Genomic DNA, 23,119 nt, shown 5'->3' on the forward strand with positions numbered 1-23,119 from the left:
TTAACTAAAATATAATTTTAAAAAATAGTTTTAACACTGTTTCGAAGACAAAAGACATTAGATTGACACCAACTGGTTTAAAAATAACTTGAGAAATAGCACTCAGTTCTATGAAAAAGTTTAAGGGAACACTAGTGATTTTTTTTTAAATGAGGTTGGTAATTCTAATTGGATTATTTTGGCCCTTGATGGGTTGCTTGTTAATTCTTAAAAGTTTAGTTTATGGTTATTATATAAATGATCACTGTGTAGAAGGCATTGAGTTAGTAATTGAGTAGAAATAATACAACCATATCTTAGAAAACTAATGCAAGCACAGTTTTCAGGTACTAGTATTTTGTTTTATTTTTTTCTTAGCATTTAAAGTTAAACCATAATAATAAAAGGCCAAGAGGTGTCACGACCAAAACGACCAAACAACTGATCACCACGAGGTGCATGGAGCACCTCCTGGACCCTCCCCCGTGGCCGATCGCAGCAAGGCTGGCGGCCCACGGATGGGTGTGGCAAGGCAGGCACGGCTGCAAGCGTGATGGGTGGGAGGGGTGTGTGATGCCTCTAGTATAAATATAATATTATTCAAAGGATTTTTCTCTTTGTTTCTTTTAGAATTAAAGTTGGGAGAACTGCTTCATGATAAGCTGTAAGTATATTGTGCCCTAAGTATTTGTTTTTTCTCATGTGCAGGAGTGTTCCTTGAAGTCTGAGTAATTTTATATTCAAAGCTATAAAAATAAAACTAATTACAAATATATCTTTAACCTTAGTGAGCTATATTGGGGCAGCGGACCCTAGTTTGTGATATGAAATGTTTGTGTCAGTGTTTAGAGAGTCAGTCCATGGACCAAAGGGCCTCGGTTTTGATTCTGGTCAAGGGCACATACCTGGGTTGCAGGTTCGATCCCCAGTCCTGGTTGGAGTACATGCAGGAGGCAACCAATCAATGTGTCTCTCTCACATGGTTGTTTCTCTCTCTCTCCTCCTTCCCTCCTTCAATCCCTCCCTCCTTTCCACACTCTAAAAAAATCAATGGAAAAAAATCTTACCGGTTGAGGATAAACAAACAAAAAAGAAATGTTTGTATCAGCAAAAGTGTGACTTATGGTCCTTTCCTTGTGGCTAAATGTACAGGATGTGGAATGTCTTATAGGTACTGGTTGTATGTCATATGTGAGGCTAGGTGACTAAATGCATAGATTTTTCAATCCCTGGAAAGGTAAAGTAAAGGGAAATGCTTAATTATATTTATACTCCCATAGATAACCTCAGTTTCCATACTGCTACATCCAAGCTCAATTTGTAAGGTTAGGAATATGAAATTCTAAATTAGTAAGTAAGATTGAACATTTGGGAGGGGGAGTAGAACCTCAAATTTAGTTCTTCTCAAACTTTAAGGACTTTTTAAAAAGCAGATTGATGGGTCCCACCCCCAGAGTTCCTTATTTAGTAGGTCTAGCGTGGGAGCCAAGAAGATGCATTTTTAATACGTTCTCAGGTGAGATTGATACTGCTGATCTTAGGATCACACTTTGAGAACCACGGTATGTCATCATTTTGATGTTGCAGGCCATTATAGGAAAAATATAATGAAGCAAAATTGCAAGCTGATGCAGAAAAACTATCCTATCTAATAAAGAGGGAATATGCTAATTAACCATCACTCCATCACAAAGATGGCTGCACCCATAGCTGAGGCCAAGTTCCCATAAGGAGCCTTAACAAGCAATCAGCAGGGACCTGAGGCTACGCCCTCCCCCGCTCCCGTGGGGCTTGACAGGGGACCTCAGGCCGCCTTCCACACCTGGCAGGGCTTGACATGGGACCTCAAGGTGCACTTCCCGTCGTGGTGCTGGGCTAGGGGACCTCAGGCTGCTCCCCCTGCCCCAGTGCCAGGTCAGGGGACCTCAGGCCGTGCCCCCCAACTGGCAGGGATTGACGGGGGACCTCAAGGTGCGCTTCCTGTCCTGGTGCTGGGCTAGGGGACCTCAGGCTGCTCCCCCAGCCCCAGTGCCAGGCCAGGGGACCTCAAGCTGCACCCCCTCACCCCAGCACCGAGCCAGGGGACCTGAGGCTGCGTCCCCCTGCCTGGCGGGGCTTGACAGGGGACCTCAAGGTGCACCCCCAGTGCTGGGACGGGGGAACTCAGGCTGCGCCCCCCCGCCCAGGGCGGGGACCTGAGGCTGCACCCCCCTGCCAATGGGGCTTGACAGGGGACCTGAGGCTCTTTCCCCTCCCGGTGCCGGGCCAGGAGACCTGAGGCTGCGCCCCCGCCTGGCGGGGCTTGACGGGGGACCTAAGGCCATGCCCCCCACCCAGCGGAGCTTGACAGGGGCTCTCAGGCCATGTCCCACACCTGACGGAGCTTGACAGGGGACCTCAAGGCATGCCCCCCCACCCCGGTCTGGGCTGGGGGACCTCAGGCCACGTCCCCCATCCTGGCGCCGGGCCAGGGGACCTGAGGCTATGTTCCCTGCTGGGTGGGGCTTGACAAGGGTGGGACTAGCCAGGTCTGGATCTATCCCAATGAGGGGGGCAGCGGGGAGGCTGGGTCTGGGTCTCATGCGATTTTGAGGCACATGTGGGTGGGTGGGTTCTTGACTCTGGGTCCCGTGGTGTGCCCCAGACTCTGACAGGAGGAAGGTTTTCATATACATTTTACTAATTTTCTTTCATCTCTGACACTTCTATTATAGAGAAAGGGCAAATAGCAATATTAAATTATGTCCTCTAATTAATCCCCTTTTAATGTGCACGAATTTCGTGCACCGGGCCACTAGTAGAACAAGATTTGAGAGAGCACAGGTAGAGGAACCTAGCCTTCTTTTGTTTCCCCAAGGCTTTAGGCTCAGTCCAGGGAACAACAGCCTACCCTGCCCATCTATTCAAGTTGTATCCTTTCAATTTATATCTTCTTTAGCTATCCTTTTTCTCCCTAGCATGTTCAGTTTTCTAACATACTATGTAATTTATCTTTATTGCTTATTGTTTGTTTTGTTCCACTAGAATGTAAACTCCATGAGACAGGCAAATTTGTTTTGCTCACTCATGTCCCAAGTTCCTAGCACAGTGCCTCGCACATAGAAGGGACTCAGTAAGTGTTTGTTGAATGAATAAAATAGCTACAAACTTTCTTTTATATTTTATATTTCTCTGCCATATCTTGAGGCCTGTCTCAGTCAATGAAATACTACTGAGTCCACAGTGCATCACAGCTATCTGCTTTTGTGGCTAATAAGCCACAAATATTAGGCTGCTGGGATTTCTAGATTACTTTTCATTGTATACTTTCTAAAACTTTTGGCATTGTATAGAGTGTAATGTGCCAGATTATTGGACTTTAGAGATATAAAGAAAATGTAAAACTCTAAAAAGTTACATTTGATAATGATTATTGCAAGCATAACTTCTAAACGTTAAGTAGACAAAATTATTTACGGAAGACAAACTGACTTGAATTGGTGAACACATAATACAATATATAAATGATATATTATAGAATTGTACACCTGAAAACTATGTAATTTTATTTATGTCACCCCAATAAATTCAATTAAAAATAAATAAACCATCCTACCCAAAGACAAGGACTGGTCACCCAATTATTTTAAAATGTAATAAAATGCAAGAATGTGAATATGCAGAATGCAGACAATGAAGATGTCATAGAGATGTCAGATAACTTTCAAAATAATCAGAATCCAGATCTTCAGGACAAGGATGTTAAAGGTGTTAAGGGAGAAGATGTGGTGTGTTCTAAAATTAATTGATTTGGAAGTGCTAGATTAAACTAAGTAAAATGTTACCTTCCTGCAAGAGTCTAAGAGCTAATATGCTAATATACCCAGTCCCTCTGGCATTGAGTTTCCAAAATGCTGTTGACCATGGAAACTTCATTTTATGGAATCTCCATAGGACTAATGTTCTACAAAAAGTACTTTGGCACATTACCTGGATTACAGAGTCCCATATATTTGTTCAGTATGCATTCATAAACCAAAAATAGCACAGGCTCCCTAGAGGCCATAGCTACTAGGGAACATAAACACTAAGCGTTCTCAGGACTCTCAATTGAGCATGTAAAATTGGTAAGGGTCTCCAGACTGCCAGCCATAGGATTAAGCTAAAACAGTTTCAGAAATAAACCAGTCTCACTAATTTATATGTACAGAAGACAATTTTTTTAATCCCCAAACTGCATCATATAGATATTGTGCTGACGCACAGTTCAGTAGAATAGAAGGGCACCAGAGAGATTTGAAATGCACCCTTCCTTTACTGGAATAAAGCAAGTTTACATCATGCTTCCCCTCTTTCTCATAGGAGGTCTCCAACACTGAGAAAGCTGGCAGAGCAAGGACCTCCTGAGGGTGACTGTGTGCTCCCTTTACCCCAGCCAGTTCCATCCTCTATACCTTTGTACACGCTTTTCCCTTACCTACTTTGCCTAGCTAAATATTTGTCCTGCTTGGTTATTTAATTATTTCATATATGCATGTCTATCTTTCCAAAAAACGATTTTAAGGCCCTGGTGATAAGAACTGATTCTAGCTTAAGGCCAAGCCTTTATGAAATATTGCTATAATTATTATATCTAAATGACATGACTGCAAGAGATTTTGTTTATCACTTATATTTGAACAAAATTCCACTTAGTTAGATATCCTGAGAAATTAGACTCTAATCTGAGGCTCCTGGTTCTGTTTTTTTGTTTGTTTATTTGTTTTACTGGTTTATTTTTAAATGTCAACACAGGTTCTGATTCTCTAAGATGCTACTTTCTTAAAACTTAAAGAAGCAGCAAGAAGAAGGAAAATTGGTGATCGTAGAGACCTTAGGTGAAGTGTTGATGTTACTAGAAGCAAAGTTCCAGAGCTGTGCTGTCCAGTAACCACACATGGCTATCAATTGGCCCAAGTTGAAATGTGGCATAATATATGTATTGGAATAAAAATCTTAATATGCAAAAAAGAATGCAAAATGTCTCACTAATAATTTTCAATACTAAGGATTGATTAAAATAAAACTTTTGGACATATTGAGTTAAATAAAATATTATTAAAATCAATTTTATCTGTTTCTTTTTACTTTTTTGTGTGGCTACTAGGAAAGTTATAATTATCTATGTGGCTCACATTATATTTCTGTTGGTCATTGCTGCTCTAGTGTTTTGAGCACCCAAGACTAAAACGTAGTCCAAATATTAAATGTGACTACTAATTTATAAAACCTAGTTTCATTTTTTTTCAAGTTCATAGTGCTGAAACACTCAACAATAATAAAGTTGAAAAAAAAAAAGAAGGCAAACTAGAATCTATTATAGATCAGTTGATGTCTTTTCCAAAAATTTCTAATGTCTGTTGAAAGAAATGCAAAAATCATCTTTTGTTTTCTCTTCCACAGTGCATGTAAAGTAATTTCATTGACAAGTACATGGAAGAATTTTTGTGTTAAAGGAAGGTTATTTAATTGAAGTAGAAGTGCTAGCAAGTTGGAAAGATTTAAATATTAAATACATAAAATAATGAAGTTATTTTAAGTAATATTATAATTTTTTACCATTGTGGAGATCTGGATAAGCTTACTAGTTCAGAAACAATTTGTGGGGTCAATGTTTTTATTTGTAGATTTGGTCTTTTTGAAGCCATGTCTGCCATTGAAATGATGGATCCCAAGATGGATGCTGGCATGATTGGAAACCAAGTTAATAGAAAAGTTCTCAATTTTGAACAAGCTATCAAGGTAGTCACCATTGTGGTTTTTGTGTTTTATTATTTGTTATTCATATTTTAAAACATTTTTGATTGGTAATGGAAATGAAACTTAGTATATTACTTAAAGTATAATTTTCTAAGAGTATCTCAGATATATAAACAAGAGTTATTTATAACCTTTAGTTATCTCTATTGAAATCTGAAAATTATTTAAGGTCTTCATTAAAAGTTTGCTCTAACTTTGTGTGTTATAAAAATTGATTTTTTAAAGCATTCGAGTATATATTCAAATACCAGGGTAATTGGCTTAAGGATTAAATTTTATCTATTAATATATTTATTATTTTTTATTATATATTTTTTAATCCTCACCTGAGGATATGGTTTTATTGATTTTTAGAGGGAAAGAAAGGAGAGAGAGGGAAACATCAATGGGAGAACTATCAATCAGTTTCCTCCCGTACTCCCTCCGATCAGGAATCAAACCCATAACCTATCATATATTAAGTAAAATGCTTGTGGCAGTGAATTTGAAATTTACTCATTGAGAATTGATTTAGAAATTCATTCATAGTTACCAGAGTTTAATTTTGCATATTTTATGAAAAAATTTGCTAAGTAAATGGATATTGTAAAAATTTATAAGTAGTATATAGTTAACCAACTTAAGGGAAGTATTTTTTAAATGTTTATTTTATTTGTAAGTTTTTATTCATTAAAATTATTCATGTTAATGCTTGAACTGCTTTTAAAATACTTGTTAGTTTGGCTTTTCATTCAGTTCTTTATAAAGGCCTTTATTCCGTTTCAAATGAAAGAGGCTTGGATTTTTCTTACTGAAGACCTGTTTCAGATACATTATTTTTAAGAATACAGAGTTAATTTGGCATCTTAGTTTTATCAGATGGTGAGATAGAGTGTTCTTCGAATTGCTATTTTTAAATACTTAATTTTTGAAAGCCAAAATGCATGGATTTGATATAGCATTTGCAAAATGCTACTGTACATAAATTTTGAAAAAACTTCTGTTTATGTATCATATTTCCCCTCCTTTGTAGGACGGCACCATTAAAATTAAAGACCTCACCTTGCCTGAATTGATAGGGATAATGGATACGTGTTTTTGCTGTTTGGTAAGAATCAAAATAACACTATTGGTTAATTTTAAAACTATGACTTACCTGAATCTTTAAATTTAAAAGTAAACACTGATGTTGAGTATGAAATATATGTAATACTTGGCCTAGTAAGGTGATTAACAGGCCAAGTTATGCTATAGGAAATAGCATTTTATCTACTCCTCTGATGATTTTAAGTTCTCAGTTTCTGGAAAAGGGGATATTTTCTTTCTAGTGAAGATAATTGTGTAGCTATTACCCTAAGTACCTTTTTTGTTCTCAAGGTACCCAGGGAAACAAATATGTAATTGGAAGCTTCCATAAAGAAGCATAGAATTGAAACAAAGACTTTTGGATTGGCTTTGGAGAGATGTTTTTCCTGATCTAGAGTGAATTTTACTAAACTGGCCATGTTTTACAAGATGAAGAAAATTTTGTAGTGCTTTCTATATGCTGGATAAGTTGTCTTCCCTAAACAATATCGGTTAATTGTGGCAAAATTCTCATTTGTACTGCTTTTCTTACTTTTTTTGCCTACTTTCTAACCATCTTTTTAAATTATTGTCTTAGAAATATGTAAATTTTATTCATTTGGTCATTTAGTAAGCATTGATTGCCAGTGTGTACTTCTATATTTTTCATTTAGGTCTTATATCGGCTCTATTCAATATATGGTATAATCTTATTTGCCTAAGATTACATTGCTAGGAAGGGGCATAACCAGAGTCTTGATCTTGATCCTTCTTCCCCCAAAGCTGTTTCTTTCCCTCAAATATGTCTTTCTTACTCTTTAGCAGTTTACAGTCCCAGTGGAATAGGACAAATGGAGGCAAGAGGGAGGATTTTTGCCAAAGTTGAGCAACTATTATTTGTATGAGATTCTTGGGACTGTATCTAAGAGTTTGGCCTTTACTAGGCAGATGGTTTTTAGTCTGGAAAATCTTCTGCACACTGGTAATACAAAATACATACCTTAATTCTAGTAGTTTTCATGTGCATTTCTCATTTTGTAATGCAGCACTATGTGTCTTGCTCTATTGCAGAATTCTTGGACTTAATGTAAAATATCTATACTAATAAAAGGGTAATATGCTAGTTAGACCAGGAGACCTTCCCGATGTCCTTCTGGACAAAGCCATGGTGGCGGGGCAGAGGCGGTTGGGGGCGAGCAGGCTGGCAGGGGTGGGCAGTTGGGGGTGAGCAGGCCAGCGGGGGGAGCAATTGGGGGCGAGCAAGCTGGCGGGGGGGGGGGGCAGTTGGGGGAGGTCAGGCCAGCGGGGGGGGGGGCAGTTGGGGGCAATCAGGCCGGCAAGGGGGGACAGTTGAGGGCAAGAAGGCCGGTGGGGGGCTATGGGGGGCGAGCAGGCCGGTAGGCAGAATGCTTAGGGTCAATCACGCAGGCAGGCAGGTGACAGGAGCCAGTGGTCCCGGATTGCGAGAGGGATGTCCGACTACCAGTTTAGGCCCGATCCCTGAGGGGTCCCAGATTGGAGAGGGTGCAGGCTAGGCTGAGGGACACCCTGCCCCCCATGCATGAATTACGTGCACCAGGCCACTAGTAACTATATAAAACTTGAACAAAATTATTTACACTCTCTGACTCTTTGTTTCTTTATATGTAAAAGGAGAAAAATATCACTCTGCTCACAGTGTTAGGAAATATGAGATAGAATATATGAAAATATCTAGCATAGCCCTTGGGGCATAATAGTTACTCAGTTTTGGCTGCTATAGATATTCCCAGCTTTGAGCACCTGGTCCCTGGCTCTTTGTAACTACTCAGTAAAATAGTGTTGAATGATTATTTTTGTGTTTTAGAAAGATTCGTCTCGTTGGGGGTATTGAATTAGAGATGGGCAATAAAACCATTGTATGTTTCTTGCGGTAATACTAGGTGAGATCAGAAGAGTTGGATGAGTGGGTTGGGACCTAGTTCTAAAATTGTAAATTCCCTAGTTTATGGATTTTTAATGACTGCGTGGGGAATTGATTCCATTTGGTTGCTATATTTGGAGACACTTAATTTCATTAGTCTCCAAGTATATTGCAAACTGGATTATATATAAGAACTAGAGGCCTGGTGCACGAATTTGTGCATGGGTGGGGTCCCTCTGGGTGGCCTGCAGGGATCAGGCTGAAACCCTCAGTCCAACACTGCCTGCAGCTCCTACCTGCTGCTCCTGCTCATCCTGGCCCACTGTGCCTGCCATGGGCCCGTGCCCAATCAGTCCTGATTGGAAGAGGCTCGCACTGCCACAGCAGCGCTTGCCAGCCATGAGCCCTACATCTGGTGCCCTCCCAAGGGGAGTGGCCTGCAGGATTGGGCTGAAACTGGCTCTCCAACATCCCCTGAGGGGTCCTAGATTGGTAGAGGGCACAGGCCAGGCTGAGGGACCCCATTGGTGCACAATCGGGCTGGGGAAGGACCGCAGGAGGGCTCCAGGGTGTGTCCGGACCATCTTTCTCAGTCCCAATCGGCCAGACCCCAGCAGCAAGCTAACCTACCAGTCGGAGCACCTGCCCCCTGGTGGTTAGTGCACGTCATAGCGAGTGGTCGACCAGTTGACTGTCTGCCCCCTGGTGGTCAGTGCCCGTCATAGTGAGTGGTTGAGCAGCCTTAGCATATCATTAGCATATTACACTTTGATTGGTTGTTCAGTTCTGCTGTTTGATCTATTTACATATTACCCTTTTACTATATAGGATGCTTCCCATCCTAGCTAATAAAAGAGTAATATGCAAATTAACCATCACTCCGCTACACCCACCAGCCACGCCCACCAGCCAATCAGGAGTGAGTATGAAAATTAACCCAACCAAGATGGCTGCTCTCTCACAGAGAGAGCAGGAGGGAGGCTTGGGTTTCCCCAGCAATGGAGGAAGCCAAGCTTTCAGCACACCCTGGCCAGCCCACTCCAGGCTACTAAGTTTCAATTACAGAAGGTAAATAAATCCCAACAAAAATGGCGGCAGCCACGGAGCTGGAGAGAGCAGGAGGCTAGGGTTGCCCCCAGCGATGGAGGAAGCCAAGCTTCTGAAGCCCTGGCCTGCCTTGGCCTCTGCTACAAAGTTTCAATTGTAGAAGATAAATAAATCCCAACAGAAATGGCTGCCCCCACAGAGCGAGCAGAAGGCTTGGCTCTGCTCCAGGCTATAAAGTTTCAGTTGTAGAAGATAAATCCCAGATACCAGAGCCTCCGCTTGGGTCACCGGGGGGTGTGGCCAGCCTGCAAACCTCCACAGGCCCCTTGCCCAGGCCGCCCCATGCCCCAAGGGAACCCCCACCCTGATCCGGGACACCCTTCAGGACAAACTAGCTGGCCCCCACCCATGCACCAGGCCTCTATCCTATCGAATAAAAGAGTAATATGCAGATTGACCATCACTCCAACACACAAGATGGCTGCCCCCATGTGGTCAAAGATCCTGCCCCCAAGTGGACACAAGATGGCCAGCAGGGGAGGGCAGTTAGGAGGGACCAGGCCTGCAAGGGAGGGCAGTTGTGGGCGATCAGGCCAGCAGGGGAGGGCAGTTGGGAGGGACCAGGCCTGCAAGGGAGGGCGGTTGTGGGCGATCAAGCCTGCAGGGGAGGGCAGTTAGGGGTGACCAGGCCAGCAGAGGAGGGAAGTTGGGGGCGACCAGGCCTGCAGGGAAGGGCAGTTGAGGGGGACCCAGACCTGCAGGGGAGAGCAGTTGGGGGGGACCAGGCCTGCAGGGGAGGGCAGTTGGGGGTGACCAGGCCTGCAGGGGAGGGCAGTTGGGGGCAAACAGGCTGGCAGGAGAGCAGTTAGGCATCAATCAGGCTGGCAGGGGAGTGGTTAGGGGGTGATCAGGCTGGCAGGCAAAAGTGGTTAGGGGCAATCAGGAAGGCAGGCAGGCGAGCAGTTGGGAGCCAGCAGTCCTGGATTGTGAGAGGGATGTCCGACTGTCCGTTTAGGCCCGATCCCGATAGGATCGGGCCTAAACGGACAGTCGGACATCCCTCGAGGGGTCCCAGATTGGAGAGGGTGCAGGCTGGGCTGAGGGACACCCTCCCCCTGCCCCAGTGCACGAATTTCGTGCACTGGGCTCTAGTGTTTATATATTTTAGCTAACCATATTTATGGCATGTGACTCTTAAAAGACTTTAGTCAATGAAAGTGAATTCTAACTTTTTTGTCTTTCCTGACCTTCCCTTTAATCACCTTTTAAATCTTGTTATTAATATTATATTTACTTCGGTCTGTGGTACTTTGGTCTTTGACTGTTGGATCAATTTAGACTTTGCAGGCTCTTTGTCACTTTAAACATATACATTCTTTTATTTCTTTATAGATAACATGGTTAGAAGGCCACTCCTTGGCACAGACAGTCTTTACATGTCTTTACATTCATAATCCAGACTTTATAGAAGATCCTGCCATGAAAGCTTTTGCTCTTGGAATCTTGAAAATCTGTGACATTGCAAGGGAAAAAGTAAATAAAGCTGCTGTTTTTGAAGAGGTAAGATTTTGTAATTATAAGTGTGAGACACCATTTTTTTAATTTATTTATTGTCTAAAGTTTTACATATGTCTCTTTTTTCCCCGCTTGACACCCCCACCCCCCAGCCATTCCCACCCCAGGCAAACCCCCACCAACCCAGTGTCTGTGTCCATTGGTTATGCTAATATGCATGCATACAAGTCCTTTGGTTGCTCTCTAACCACCTCTTTCCAGATAAATTTGTCTCAGTTTTATAATTAGGAATAAAAAAAAGATTACTTAATAAAAGTCCTTAAGAGATATGGTAATGAACAGAAAAAAAGGGGACATCTGTAATAATTTCAACAATAAAGATAATTTTTTAAAAAAGAGATTTGGTAATGAATAAATAAGAATGACACAATCATTTCTTTGTTTGAAATAATGTTTCTGAAGTTCTAAGTGCTGGTGTATTTTGTTCTCGGATTATGTCTGTTTTATTTTAACTCCTGAACTGGATACATTTTCAAGCTGCCTAAAAATGTTTCTTTCTTAATATCTTGCTCACACATTCAAAATGGGAACTATAATTCCCGACCCCTGCCCCCCAATTAGACCACTTTTCCTCTTGCATTCTGTATCTTGCAAAATGGTATCTAGAATGTTATCTTTGATAAATTTTTTTTTAACCTTCTATATCCAGGTTCTTTTTACCTTGCAGATACCTTGAATCTGGGCACTGTTTTTCTTTGTTCCTGCTTTAGTTCATGCCTTTGTTAGCTTTAGGTTTAGGCAGAATTCTTCTTTCTGGCCTGGTCTTTCCCTCTAGTTCATTCTCTACTTGACCCTCTTAAAAGTAGGTAATTTGATCATGTTCAGTTTTGCTATATAAAAATTTTCCCTGGGGTATGTGGTTTAATAAAAGTAACAATACTTGCACATAGTCAAATAGCCCACAAGTCTTATAGTGAGAAATTGTGGTTCTCTGCTCTTTCTTATCCATTCTGTCATATTCTTTTGGCTTTTTCCTATTTATTTCCATATTTCTGGATAATAGGCTTATATTCTAATTTCTGGATTTAAGGACTTAACAGTTTTTAGCAATGGTATATCAATACATCTTTAGCAGGTGTTTAGCATTCATATATTATTCCCTCCCCTACCCTAAATAGGAATTCAATTTTTGGTTAAATCATTATTTATTGCTGATATTAGTGTGATTATATAAATATTAATGACAGATGAGCCAAACTAGTGCATGCCTACATTTTCTTTCTCATTTTTGTTTTTCTCCCCCTGGCATATTATTGTTCAGCTGATCCTAATATTATTCTCCTCCATTAGTTCATGCTGGTGCACAGGATGTTTCTTCTGGCTCTCTCTCTCTCTCTCTCTCTCTCTCTCTCTCTCTCTTTCTCTCTCTTTTCAAGTTTTAAAACTTCATTCCCATATTTTTAAAATTCTCTCTCTCTCTTTTCACGTTTTAAAACTTTATTTCCATGTTTTTAAAATTGTTCATTCCAATAATTAAAATCATTTTAACAACAAAAAAAGGCACTCTGATTAAACTGCATTTTACAGACTGTAGGACACCTTGGACCAGCTTGGTTTTTACTCTAGATTTCACTGTCGTCCCACCCAGCTTCTTCCTTCACCAATATGCAAGTTCTTTTCCTTCCCTGCCTGCCAGACAGACAGATGGGAGAGGCAGGTGCAACCTTCATTGTCAGTAGTTCTTTGATGTGAAAAGGGACAGAAGTCATTTAAACTGATCCAACTTCTTTGCATCTTACAAAGTTAAACAGCTAAAATAAGAAAAATAAGAAGGCAGTGCTTGTGGAATATACAGTGCATATTGGTGGTTTGTGCATATTTGCAGTTTGTGTCTCATTATGATTTGCCTGTTTGCTTCCCCTGTTCAGTGGTTTCTTTTGAAGGCAGTGGATTTTTCTCTTGTGTTTCTGTCTTCAATTTCAGCATATCAAATTTCTCAATCTGAGACATGTTGGGTTTGATAGGCATGGTTGCAGAGGAAGAATTCTGGAGGGCACAAGTGTCACACAAGTTTCACAGGGCCAAAATCAAGGTACTGGAGGGCTGTATCCCTTTCCAGAGGCTCTAGGGAATGGTCTGCTTTCTTGCCTTTTGCCACTTCTAGAAGCCTCCTTCATTTCCATCTTTAAAGCCAGCGACTCTGCATATACTTGAACCTTCCCCATAATTACATTTCCCTCTGGTTCTCCTTATGCCTTTTCTCTTTTACTAACCTTTTTAGGGCAAAGTCCTGCTTATCTTTTTTTGTTGTTGTTAATCCTCACTCGAGGATATTTTTTTTCCCATTGATTTTTAGAGACAGTGGAAGGGAGGGGGAGAGAGAGAGAGAAAGAGAGAAAGAGAAAGAGAAACATCAATGCATTGATTGGTTGCCTCCCACATGTGCCCTGACCAGGGCCAGCTACTGAGGTATGTGCTCTTGATTAATATCGAACCCAGGACCCTTTAGTCCTCGGGCCGACACGCTCTAACTGCTGAGCCAACCCAGCTAGGGCAGTCCTGCTTATCTTTAAACTTGAATCCCACTCTCCTGACTTGCTCAGATTTTAGTTCTTTCTCTGCCCTTCCTCAGCACATTCTTCTGTTACAGTTGGTATCCGTAGGTATTGGTTAGCATGGAACAGTCCTACTTGACACCTTTTGTTCTGGTGTGATTATTAATAGCATCCTCTTCTACTCTGAACAGTATACCAGTTTGACTAATAATGGTGTGGTCCACCCATACTAATCTATTCACCTCCAAAAATCTTGATTGCTTCCACTTACTCTCTTATTTACTCTGATTTCCCTATTCCCACTATCCTTCAGTTCTATAGAGACCTTCAATTTATGTTTGCTTTTACTTTATTTTTCTTTTACTTTCCTCGTGTCCTCATTTCCCTGATCCAGTGCTCTCATTTCATCATAATGTGTCACTTATCTGGTAAAACCCCAACCATCTGCCTGCTTGCTGCTTGTACCCAAACAGCAGAAGGCTGCTTGAGAAAATCCATATCTGTGTGTCTAGTTCTCACTTTAATTTTAGGACTACAAAGCTCAGATGGGCCCTCAACACTAGCAACAGTCTTACCCCATAACACTTCTATAGTGAACTTGCTTTTCCAGGCTCCAAGGTGACTTTTCCACATCATTTCCTCTCAAACCTCTAATGCCAACCCTTCTCTATCAGCTTGCTTTGTACTGTAATGAAATATTAGTTGGAATCCGGTGGAATTAGAAGTACCCCATCTCTCAGTATCATAAGTGCTAACCTGTGTTGATTCCCATATACTCTGCCTTCTATCTTGTTGAAATTGAAAGAATTCCTGTGACAGTCTAACTCAGCCCCTCCACTAGCATTCTCAATTCTGTTCCCTCTTGCCTACTGCAGTTATTAATCCTTTCTTTGTATCACATTAGTAGTGTTTCCTTCACTACTTATTGGCATATAAACATGTTTTACTATCACTTAATTTAAAACAGGACATCAGTCCTGGCCGGGTGGTTCAGTTGGTTGGAGTGCTGGCCTGTTCATCAAAAAGTTACAGGTTCAATTCCTGGTCAAGTTACATACCTAGGTTGTGGGTTCAATTCCCTGGTTGGGGTGCATTCAAGAGGCAACCAATCGACGTTTTCTCTCACATTGATGTTTCCTCTATAAAATCAGTAAGAACATATCCTTTGGTGAGGATGGATGGAGGAATGAATGAATGAATGAATGAATGAATAACAAAACACCAGTTCCCTTGACCCCATGGCTTCTTATATTTATAACTAGAGGCCTGGTGCACGAATTCATGCACGGGTAGGGTCCCTCAGCCTGGCCGGCGATCGGGGCCTATGGGGCAGGGGGCCAGCCAGGGGAGGGGAGGGGCTGTGGGAGGTTGGCCAGCTGCCCCTCCTCGCCATCGGGGCCATCAGGGGGGTTGGCCAACTGGGGGGAGGAGCTGCGGGAGGTTGGTGACCACCACCACCACCTCCAATTGGGGCCACAGGAGGTTGGCTGTGGGAGTGCACTGACTATCAGGGGGGAGCTCCTGAATTGAGCGTCTGCCCCCTGGTGGTTAGTGTGTGTCATAGCAACTGGTCAACCGGTCATTTCGGTCATAATTGTCGCTTAGGCTTTTACATATATAGAGTGCATTTCTCTGCTACCCTATACAAAAAACTCCTTGAATGAGCTGTCAGTATTTACTTATTTTACTTTCTCTTTCAGTGTCTTCTCATTTGGACATTGTCCAACAGGACATTCTTTTCTACCACTACACAGAAACTGGTGTTAACAAGGTCCTTAATGATATCCATCTTGCTAAATCCATTGTTCTCACCCCTCCCTCTTCAACCTGTCAGCATCATTTGACCCAGCTGACTACTCTTTGAAATACTTGCTTCTCATCTTCCTGATAAAGCAGTATCTTAGATTTCTGTCTTTCTCACTGAGTCCATTTCCAACTGCTGGAATACACTTAGGCTTTTTCTCTTCACTATAACTTCTTCAGTTGCTTTCCTCTAGTTCTTGTGGCTTTTAATACCAACATTATGCTGCTGAACCCCAAACTAATATATCTAGTTCTGATTCCTACCCTGACTTCCAGATTTAAGAAAGTAGCTTCCTGAAATCATCATTTGGTTGACCAAAGAAATTGCAAATATAATATAAACAAAACTGTCTTCCATTTCTGCCTTTAATCCTGCTCCTCCATAAATGTGCCCCATTTCAGTAATTGGTACCATCATTTGCTAGTTGCTCAGACCAAAAACAATTCTTGATTGTACAGGTTTCCTCATACCCCATATTCATTTCATTGGCACATCATGTTGGCTTTACCTTTCAGATATATACCGATTTCAACCACTTCTCACTCTTAGTTATAACCTCAATCCAAATCACCGTCAGCTCCTGCTTGGACTGTTGGATCGTGTTTAATATTGGTTACACTTTGATTTTTGTCCTCCTTAAATCCACAAAGTTTTTAGAGTGATCTTTAATGGCAGCATCTTTAGCAGCATCCTCTGCTTCAGCCCTCCAGTGACTTAGATTAGGTTCTTGTAATCGAGGCTTGTATTTATTACACAGACCTGAGATATTCTCCTAGACCAGTGGTCAGCAAACTCATTAGACAACAGAGCGGCAAACTGCGGCGGCTCACGAGCCGCAGTTTGCCGACCACTGTCCTAGACAAATGCTTTTCCTTAGGCTCCTCTAGGTAAACTTAACAGTTCACCAAGAGGGCTTACAGGTGTTTTGTATTTTTTTTGTGTGTGTGTGTCTTCACAGTGTTGGCCTACTTAATTTTTAAAAATTGGTAACATTTAAAAATTGGAAAATTTTACATTAAATTAGGATTTTGCTTTGAAAAATTAGGAGATCTTACCCCACTAGTCTTGCATTAATTCATGGCCACAATAGGGTAACTAGTGGCTGACTTCCTTTAGATGAGGTGTGTGTTCCCTGGTTTGCTACCATCTCCACCATTCTCCAAAGTATTTTGTAACCAGCCAGATATACTCAGGAAAGTTACCACCTGTTTACATTTATAGTCCCTGCCCTACAGTAAGTTATCATTCATTCAATGAATGTATTTTGAACAGTATTCTGAGCCAAGCACTATTAAGTCTTGGAATAAAGTAGTAAATAAAGTAAAGCCTGATCTCATGAATTAGGCATTCTGTTGGATAAGCAAATCTATAATAATAAAGGCGTAATATGCAAATTGACCGAACGGCCGAACAGTGGAACGACCATCCAGATGACCACGCTATGACACCCACTGGTTCCAGGCCAGCCAAGGTGGGTGCAATGCAATTGGCCAGGGGCCCAGCCATCGCCCCATGATCGCCCTGAAGAGGGAGGCCCAGGCCACCGGCCAGCAGGGCAGTCGATCAATCGAGGGACTCAGGCCACTGACGGGCAGACTGCGGAAGGTGGGCAGGGCCTCCCTCTGCGGGGGCAATCCATCACGGGGCTCCCAAACTGTAAGAGGGCGCAGGCAGGGATGAGAGACCCCTTCCCCCCACCAAGTGCACGAATTTCGTGCATCGGGCCTCTAGTACATATATAATGCCAAGTGGTGATTAGTTTTAGGAAAAGTAAAGCAGGGGAAGGGGATAGAAAGTGGTAGAGGGTTCTGTTTTAGAGAGAATGTGCAGGGGAAACCTCTATATGAGGAATTGACATTGGAACAGTAGGGATGGAGCTTTGTAAATCTTTTGAAGAAAATAATTTTGAGGAGAGGCTCAATAAGTACAAAGGTCCTAAGAAGAGGATGTGTTCAGTGTGTCTGAAGTACACAAGCAGGCCTGTGTGACTGCAGTACAGTGGACATGGAGAAGAGTGGTGGGTAGGAAATGAGATTGGAGAGGGAGACCAGAGCCACATGGTGGAGGGTTTTAGAAGCCATCCTGGGCTTTTGGATTTTCCTATGAGGAAGGAAACTAGGTTATGAGTAGAAAGTGCTATGAAATGACTTATTTTTAAAACAATCCCTTTGACTTCTGGTGGCAAATTATAGCAGGGATATGTATGGGAAGGTGGGGGACCTGTTTGCAGACAGTTATAGAAGGTTGAAGTGTAGGTTTTCAGCCTGAGTAACTGGATAGATGGAGGCACCGTAGCAATGTGATAAACATTAGGAGAGTTCATTTTTTCAGACACGTAAACTTTGAGAATCCTATTTGATGTTCAAGTATTGCATCCTGTGAGTGATATAATACCTCTGAGTTTTTTGAGACCAGGGGCATAATGTATGTTTGTTTTCTTTCTGTAAGATAGTAATACCTGACATGAATTACGTGGTCTCTGTTGCTTTTGTTAAGAATTCAGAAATTTTGCTATAGTTCTGGCCCCTGCTGTAAATACTATTAGTGCATTATATTAGGCTTTTATATACATTTTATAAGAATTGTAATATGACAGAAACACTCCTTAAATAGAGCTTCTGACTTGTTAAATAATCCAAATGATATTAAATTCATAGTCTTCAATGCAAGTCAGCAAGCCACTTAATTTTTTAATGTCTCAGTAATGTTTTAAATGATTCTGGGGATGGGAATCCATGTGTGAATAATTTTTCTTTGGAATGGGGCTAAAGTGGGAATGTGGTTTTTCTATCACTTTGAGTAAGGCTTAATCTTTGTTATCCTAACAGTGAAACAGTCTTTTGAAGTAAGAATCTTATTTAAATCTTGCAGTCTTATAATCAAACAGTAATTACTACATATTTACTGTTCACCTGTGAATTTGAGTATACTTTGTAAATGGGAATTGCCTTGTAATATTATCATAAGCATTAGCCTTATTTTTTTAAATATATTTTATTGATTTTTTTTACAGAGAGGAAGGGATAGGAATATAGAGTTAGAAACATCGATGAGAGAGAAACATCAATCAGCTGCCTCCTGCACACCCCCTACTGGGGATGTGCCTGCAACCAAGGTACATGCCCTTGACCAGAATCGAACCTGGGACCCTTCAGTCCGCAGGCCCACACTCTACCCACTGCACCAAACCAGTTAGGGCCATTAGCCTTATTTTGCAAATGAACCTATTAAATGCAAGTATATTTAAATTGCTTAAGGATAAGCAGTTGAAATTAAGGACACCTTAGCCTTAGAATATGGATTTTTAAGGCTACAAAGATAAGAAAAGCTTGGATATTTGATAGCAGTATTAAGATAAGCAGGCTTGACGTTCCATTACTGTTTTCTTACTAGCAAATAGTGATTTTGTAAGATAAATATAAGGAAAGGTTTTGCTACTACTCAAGGACCTCATTATTCCTTTTTTGTATAGGAAGATTTTCAGTCAATGACTTACGGATTTAAAATGGCTAACAGTGTGACAGATCTTCGTGTTACAGGTAACACCATCTATAAAGATAATTCACAAGTTTATTGTTTGGATTTGTTTCTATTTTAACCTCTTTGTCTTTCTTTCTAGGCATGCTAAAAGATGTGGAGGATGACATGCAAAGAAGAGTAAAGGTATATATATTTTTCTCTCTCTGGTGTAGGATTTTTTTCTTTATTTCTAAATGTCAGGTTAAGTTTAAGTACAAATAACTGATGTAGATATGCCATCAATTTCCTTTGTATATGCTGTGCCTTTTGGTAATGAGTTTGAAGGCTGTTACAGGAGCTTCTGATAAGTTAATGTCACTTTCAAGTATTGAAAAATAAACCCCCTCAATTTTTCAATTTTGGGCCAATTTTTTAGAATTTTTGTATGCTATTTTAAGAGTAGCATATGTTGTAGAATTGGAAAGTCCTCCAACATGAGGACTATCTTCATCTTTGTACCTTTAATAGCTAGGAGAATCTACAAGACAGAGGAAAAGCTCAGTAAATGACGGTATCCTAAATCTGGTAAATACCTTCTATGAATGGCATCCTTCAGCCAAATGACCTTGATGACTTGGGTCTCATAGAGATTAAAAAAGGGAAAAGGTTAATATTTCTACTATTTTTTTCCACTTGTATAACACAGCATAGTTATCAAAGCAATTTTACATTGTTGTTTTATTTGATATTCACAATTATTTATTGAATTAGACAATAAAATGCACACAGTGCCCCACATTTAGAAAATACAGTTCAAAGGAGTTTAATAACCTGTCTGAGTCTCACTAGGGCATGCCACTAGTCAGTGGGAGCTCCAGTGCTAGAAACCAGCTCTTTTACGAGATCTTCCTAGAATTTTGTCAAAACAGTTAACCATATATTACTCATGTATTAACAAGATGGCTTGCATTTTAGTGCAGAACAGATCAGTATTCACTATGTGACTTTATTTTTATGATGTGGTTTTGTAAAGATTACTTTTTTTTCCAATAGGGTTAGTTTTGAAAGCATCTAGAATTTCAAAGAATAGATTTTTTAAAAGAAAGAAGTACCATGTGCTTTTACTTATATTATTTTACTATTCTGCTTTTGCTGCTTTTAATACCTTACTCTTTTGTATGATCTTTGTAAAACTAACTTTTTAAATATAGTATTAATAGGAGGAAATAAATACTAAAAACAGCTTATTTTCCCTCTCAAATATTTTTCTTAAAAATAGATTCTTACAATAAACTAATTTAGTGCTTTACCTTGTATATTTATAATTTAATGCTTCTATAGGCTTGTGTTTGTTTTAATACACCTTTCTTAAAATTTTAGAGTACTCGAAGTCGACAAGGAGAAGAAAGAGATCCAGAAGTTGAACTAGAAGTAATTGAACTTATTTTCTGGTAGATAATATCAGAGAAATCAACCTCTTAATGTTAGAGTTTTATGTGTTATAATTTGTGGAAGCCCTTTTTAAGGTATTTCTTTACAAATTGGACATTGCAAGGGATTTTATTTTCCTTGTATTTATTTTGATAGAATGATAATACAGCCCTTTCACATACATGATTTCAAAGCTGAATCTTCAGTATTCCTATGAGGTAGGAAGAAAAAATGACTTTTTACAGATGACACATCAAAACCTGGCAAAACTCAAGAACTTGCACAGAATCAAAAGTTGCCAAACCTTAGTTGAGGCCCTAAATTTTCTGACTCTGCTTTAAAAAAAAGTAGTTTTTTCACAATACTTTTTAATTTATGATTAAATCAGTTTTGAGATGATAGTATAACTTTTGTCTTAGGGAAAAATCACTCCTTTTGATACAGAAGCTTTCTATTTCAAGAGAGTAAGCTTTGCTATGTTTCCTGCAGCTCTGATTTTCAAGCATTTAAAGACTGAGTGAAGGTTTTTGTAATGTAGTTAAGTTATTAACACTGAGATTTAGGACTTAAAATATCATATTTTAAAATGAAATTCTTTTGACAGATTTTGCATCTTTTAACTTCTAGTTCATATATATATATATATTTTTTTTTTTTTTCTTTTTTTAGCACCAACAGTGTTTAGCAGTATTCAGCAGGATGAAATTTACTCGAGTGTTACTGACAGTGCTTATAGCCTTTACTAAGAAAGAGGTAAGGGCGTTTACTATCATCTGTCTATTTAGTGATACATAGTTTTTTGTGTTTGTTTTTTTGTTTTGTTTTGATGGAATGCTTTATTGAAGTAGTTCTGAGACTTTTCCATTGATATGCCCCGATTGCACATGTACAGCACTGAACATTCAGTATATTTACACCAGAGTAGCCCTGATGATTTTCTCAAAAAGTCACATGAATTTTACATTTTGCTCCATAACATATGCATATCTGTTGTTGATATAAAAATAGGAGTCACATTTTGGGAATTGAAAGGAGAAAGTAAAAATGAGAATTTTAGGATGTCCTCTTTCATTCAGGAAATAGCTGTTAAATTTGTGTACATCCCAAAGTAAGCCCTAGAGGGTGATTGTGTGTGTGTGTGTGTGTGTGTGTGTGTGTGTGTATCTCAATTACAGGCAAATTAGTGAATAGTTAATAAGTGGTGAGTAAAGTGCCAACCTTTACCAGTGTTCTGACTTTTGCAATGCTATTTTTTTTCTGTTTTTTTTTTTTTTTTTTTTTTTAATTTTACCTTGATGAATGACAGAGTTGAAATTTTCCAGTTGGCTACATCTCTCTTTTTAAACGAAATATTAATAGAATAAACCAGAAATGTTTTCTATTGTTTTTTAATGGCTCCTACAAAATTATAAAAAAATAATTTCCATCCTAACAGGATCTGGACATCCTGTATTAAGTGAATAGTTCATGAAAACCAATGTCATTACAACAAGCACTTGATTTCATTATTGTTTATAGAATTTTCCTATCCAATGTATATCTTTCAGTGAAAGAATATGTAAGAATGTTTTTGGTGATTTATTTGCTAGACCAGTGCTGTTGCAGAAGCTCAAAAATTGATGGTTCAAGCAGCAGATCTTCTTTCTGCCATTCATAATTCATTGCATCATGGCATCCAGGCCCAGAATGATACTACAAAAGGAGGTAATTGTCTGATTTTGCTCCTACTCTTTTCATTCTTTCCCATCCAGATTGCTTTGGGTCATATGGATGTTTGCTAAAATTTTATTTAATTACATCTCTCTGGGCATTGGAATGTTTTGCTCCATAGACTTATAAAGTATTTATGCTCCCTTCTTTTAAATTTTTTTCTAGAACAAAAGCAGTACTGTATCTTACTCTTTGTGCTCTGAGTATTTACCCTGTCTGATGACCATGCTGTGATGTCAGCAGTACATTCTTTTTAGTCACTTCTCCCCTTTACTTCTTTAAGAGGTCATCACTTCCATTACAAAGTCTTCCCTGACCCAACCAGGCATATTCAATAAAGAGGAATAAATAGGGAAAGGAGACAATAGCAACAAAATTTTAGAAGCTGGAAAACAGAGGACATTGATCTAGCTGACCCCAAATAACTGAATTCTTAGCCACTGATAAGGAAAGTCAAAAACAGACCAGTTTTACTGTGGATTCACTCAAGAGCCCCATTTTTATATACCAGGTACCTCAAAAATGAGGATGATAATTATACTAATGACATGTGAACTAGTTTAAAATCTGTTTAGAAACAGAGGTTTCCTCCCTGTTTCTCCTGCATACTGTAAGAGCTTCTGCCTGAGGATCAGGCTTCCAATTTAGCAGACGTCTAGGGGCTGGATCAGATCTTCCTAGACTGGGAAAACCAGCAGGCATCTTTCCCAACTTCTCACTTCAACTTGTTGCAGTAATAAAACTCAGTTACCAGTATCTCCCAGGAAGGAGCTTGCACACAGCTGGTGCTCAAGTTTTTGCAGCTATCAGTCATTGGATGAGCCCCCGATCACCTGGCCCAACTAACCAACTGTGCTTGCATTGAGGAACCCCACTGGACTATAAAACAAAGAA

The 23,119-nt window shown here is 40.0% G+C and overlaps 2 protein-coding genes across 5 annotated transcripts in view; one reads left to right on the plus strand and one right to left on the minus strand.

Moving 5' to 3' along the window:
* The window catches only part of NAA35 (N-alpha-acetyltransferase 35, NatC auxiliary subunit), a 51,876-nt gene that overhangs the window by 7,327 nt on the left and 21,430 nt on the right, over nucleotides 1-23,119 (plus strand). For all 4 annotated transcript variants that reach the window (XM_080670974.1, XM_080670972.1, XM_080670975.1 and 1 more), the window contains exons 3-11: nucleotides 610-643; nucleotides 5,625-5,739; nucleotides 6,770-6,844; nucleotides 11,144-11,311; nucleotides 19,098-19,164; nucleotides 19,245-19,288; nucleotides 20,465-20,515; nucleotides 21,185-21,268; nucleotides 22,105-22,219. In XM_080670974.1, coding sequence (XP_080527100.1) covers nucleotides 610-643; nucleotides 5,625-5,739; nucleotides 6,770-6,844; nucleotides 11,144-11,311; nucleotides 19,098-19,164; nucleotides 19,245-19,288; nucleotides 20,465-20,515; nucleotides 21,185-21,268; nucleotides 22,105-22,219 — 753 coding nt within the window. The remainder of the gene's footprint in view (nucleotides 1-609; nucleotides 644-5,624; nucleotides 5,740-6,769; nucleotides 6,845-11,143; nucleotides 11,312-19,097; nucleotides 19,165-19,244; nucleotides 19,289-20,464; nucleotides 20,516-21,184; nucleotides 21,269-22,104; nucleotides 22,220-23,119) is intronic.
* LOC308248930 (thymosin beta-4-like) lies at nucleotides 13,163-13,294 on the minus strand (the record flags this gene model as incomplete). Its single annotated transcript, XM_080669401.1, has 1 exon — nucleotides 13,163-13,294. The coding sequence occupies one exon, from the start codon at nucleotides 13,292-13,294 to the stop codon at nucleotides 13,163-13,165; it is 132 nt and encodes a 43-aa protein (XP_080525527.1).

Source organism: Plecotus auritus, assembly GCF_963455305.1.
Source record: "Plecotus auritus genome assembly, chromosome: 5".
NCBI lineage: Eukaryota > Metazoa > Chordata > Mammalia > Chiroptera > Vespertilionidae > Plecotus > Plecotus auritus.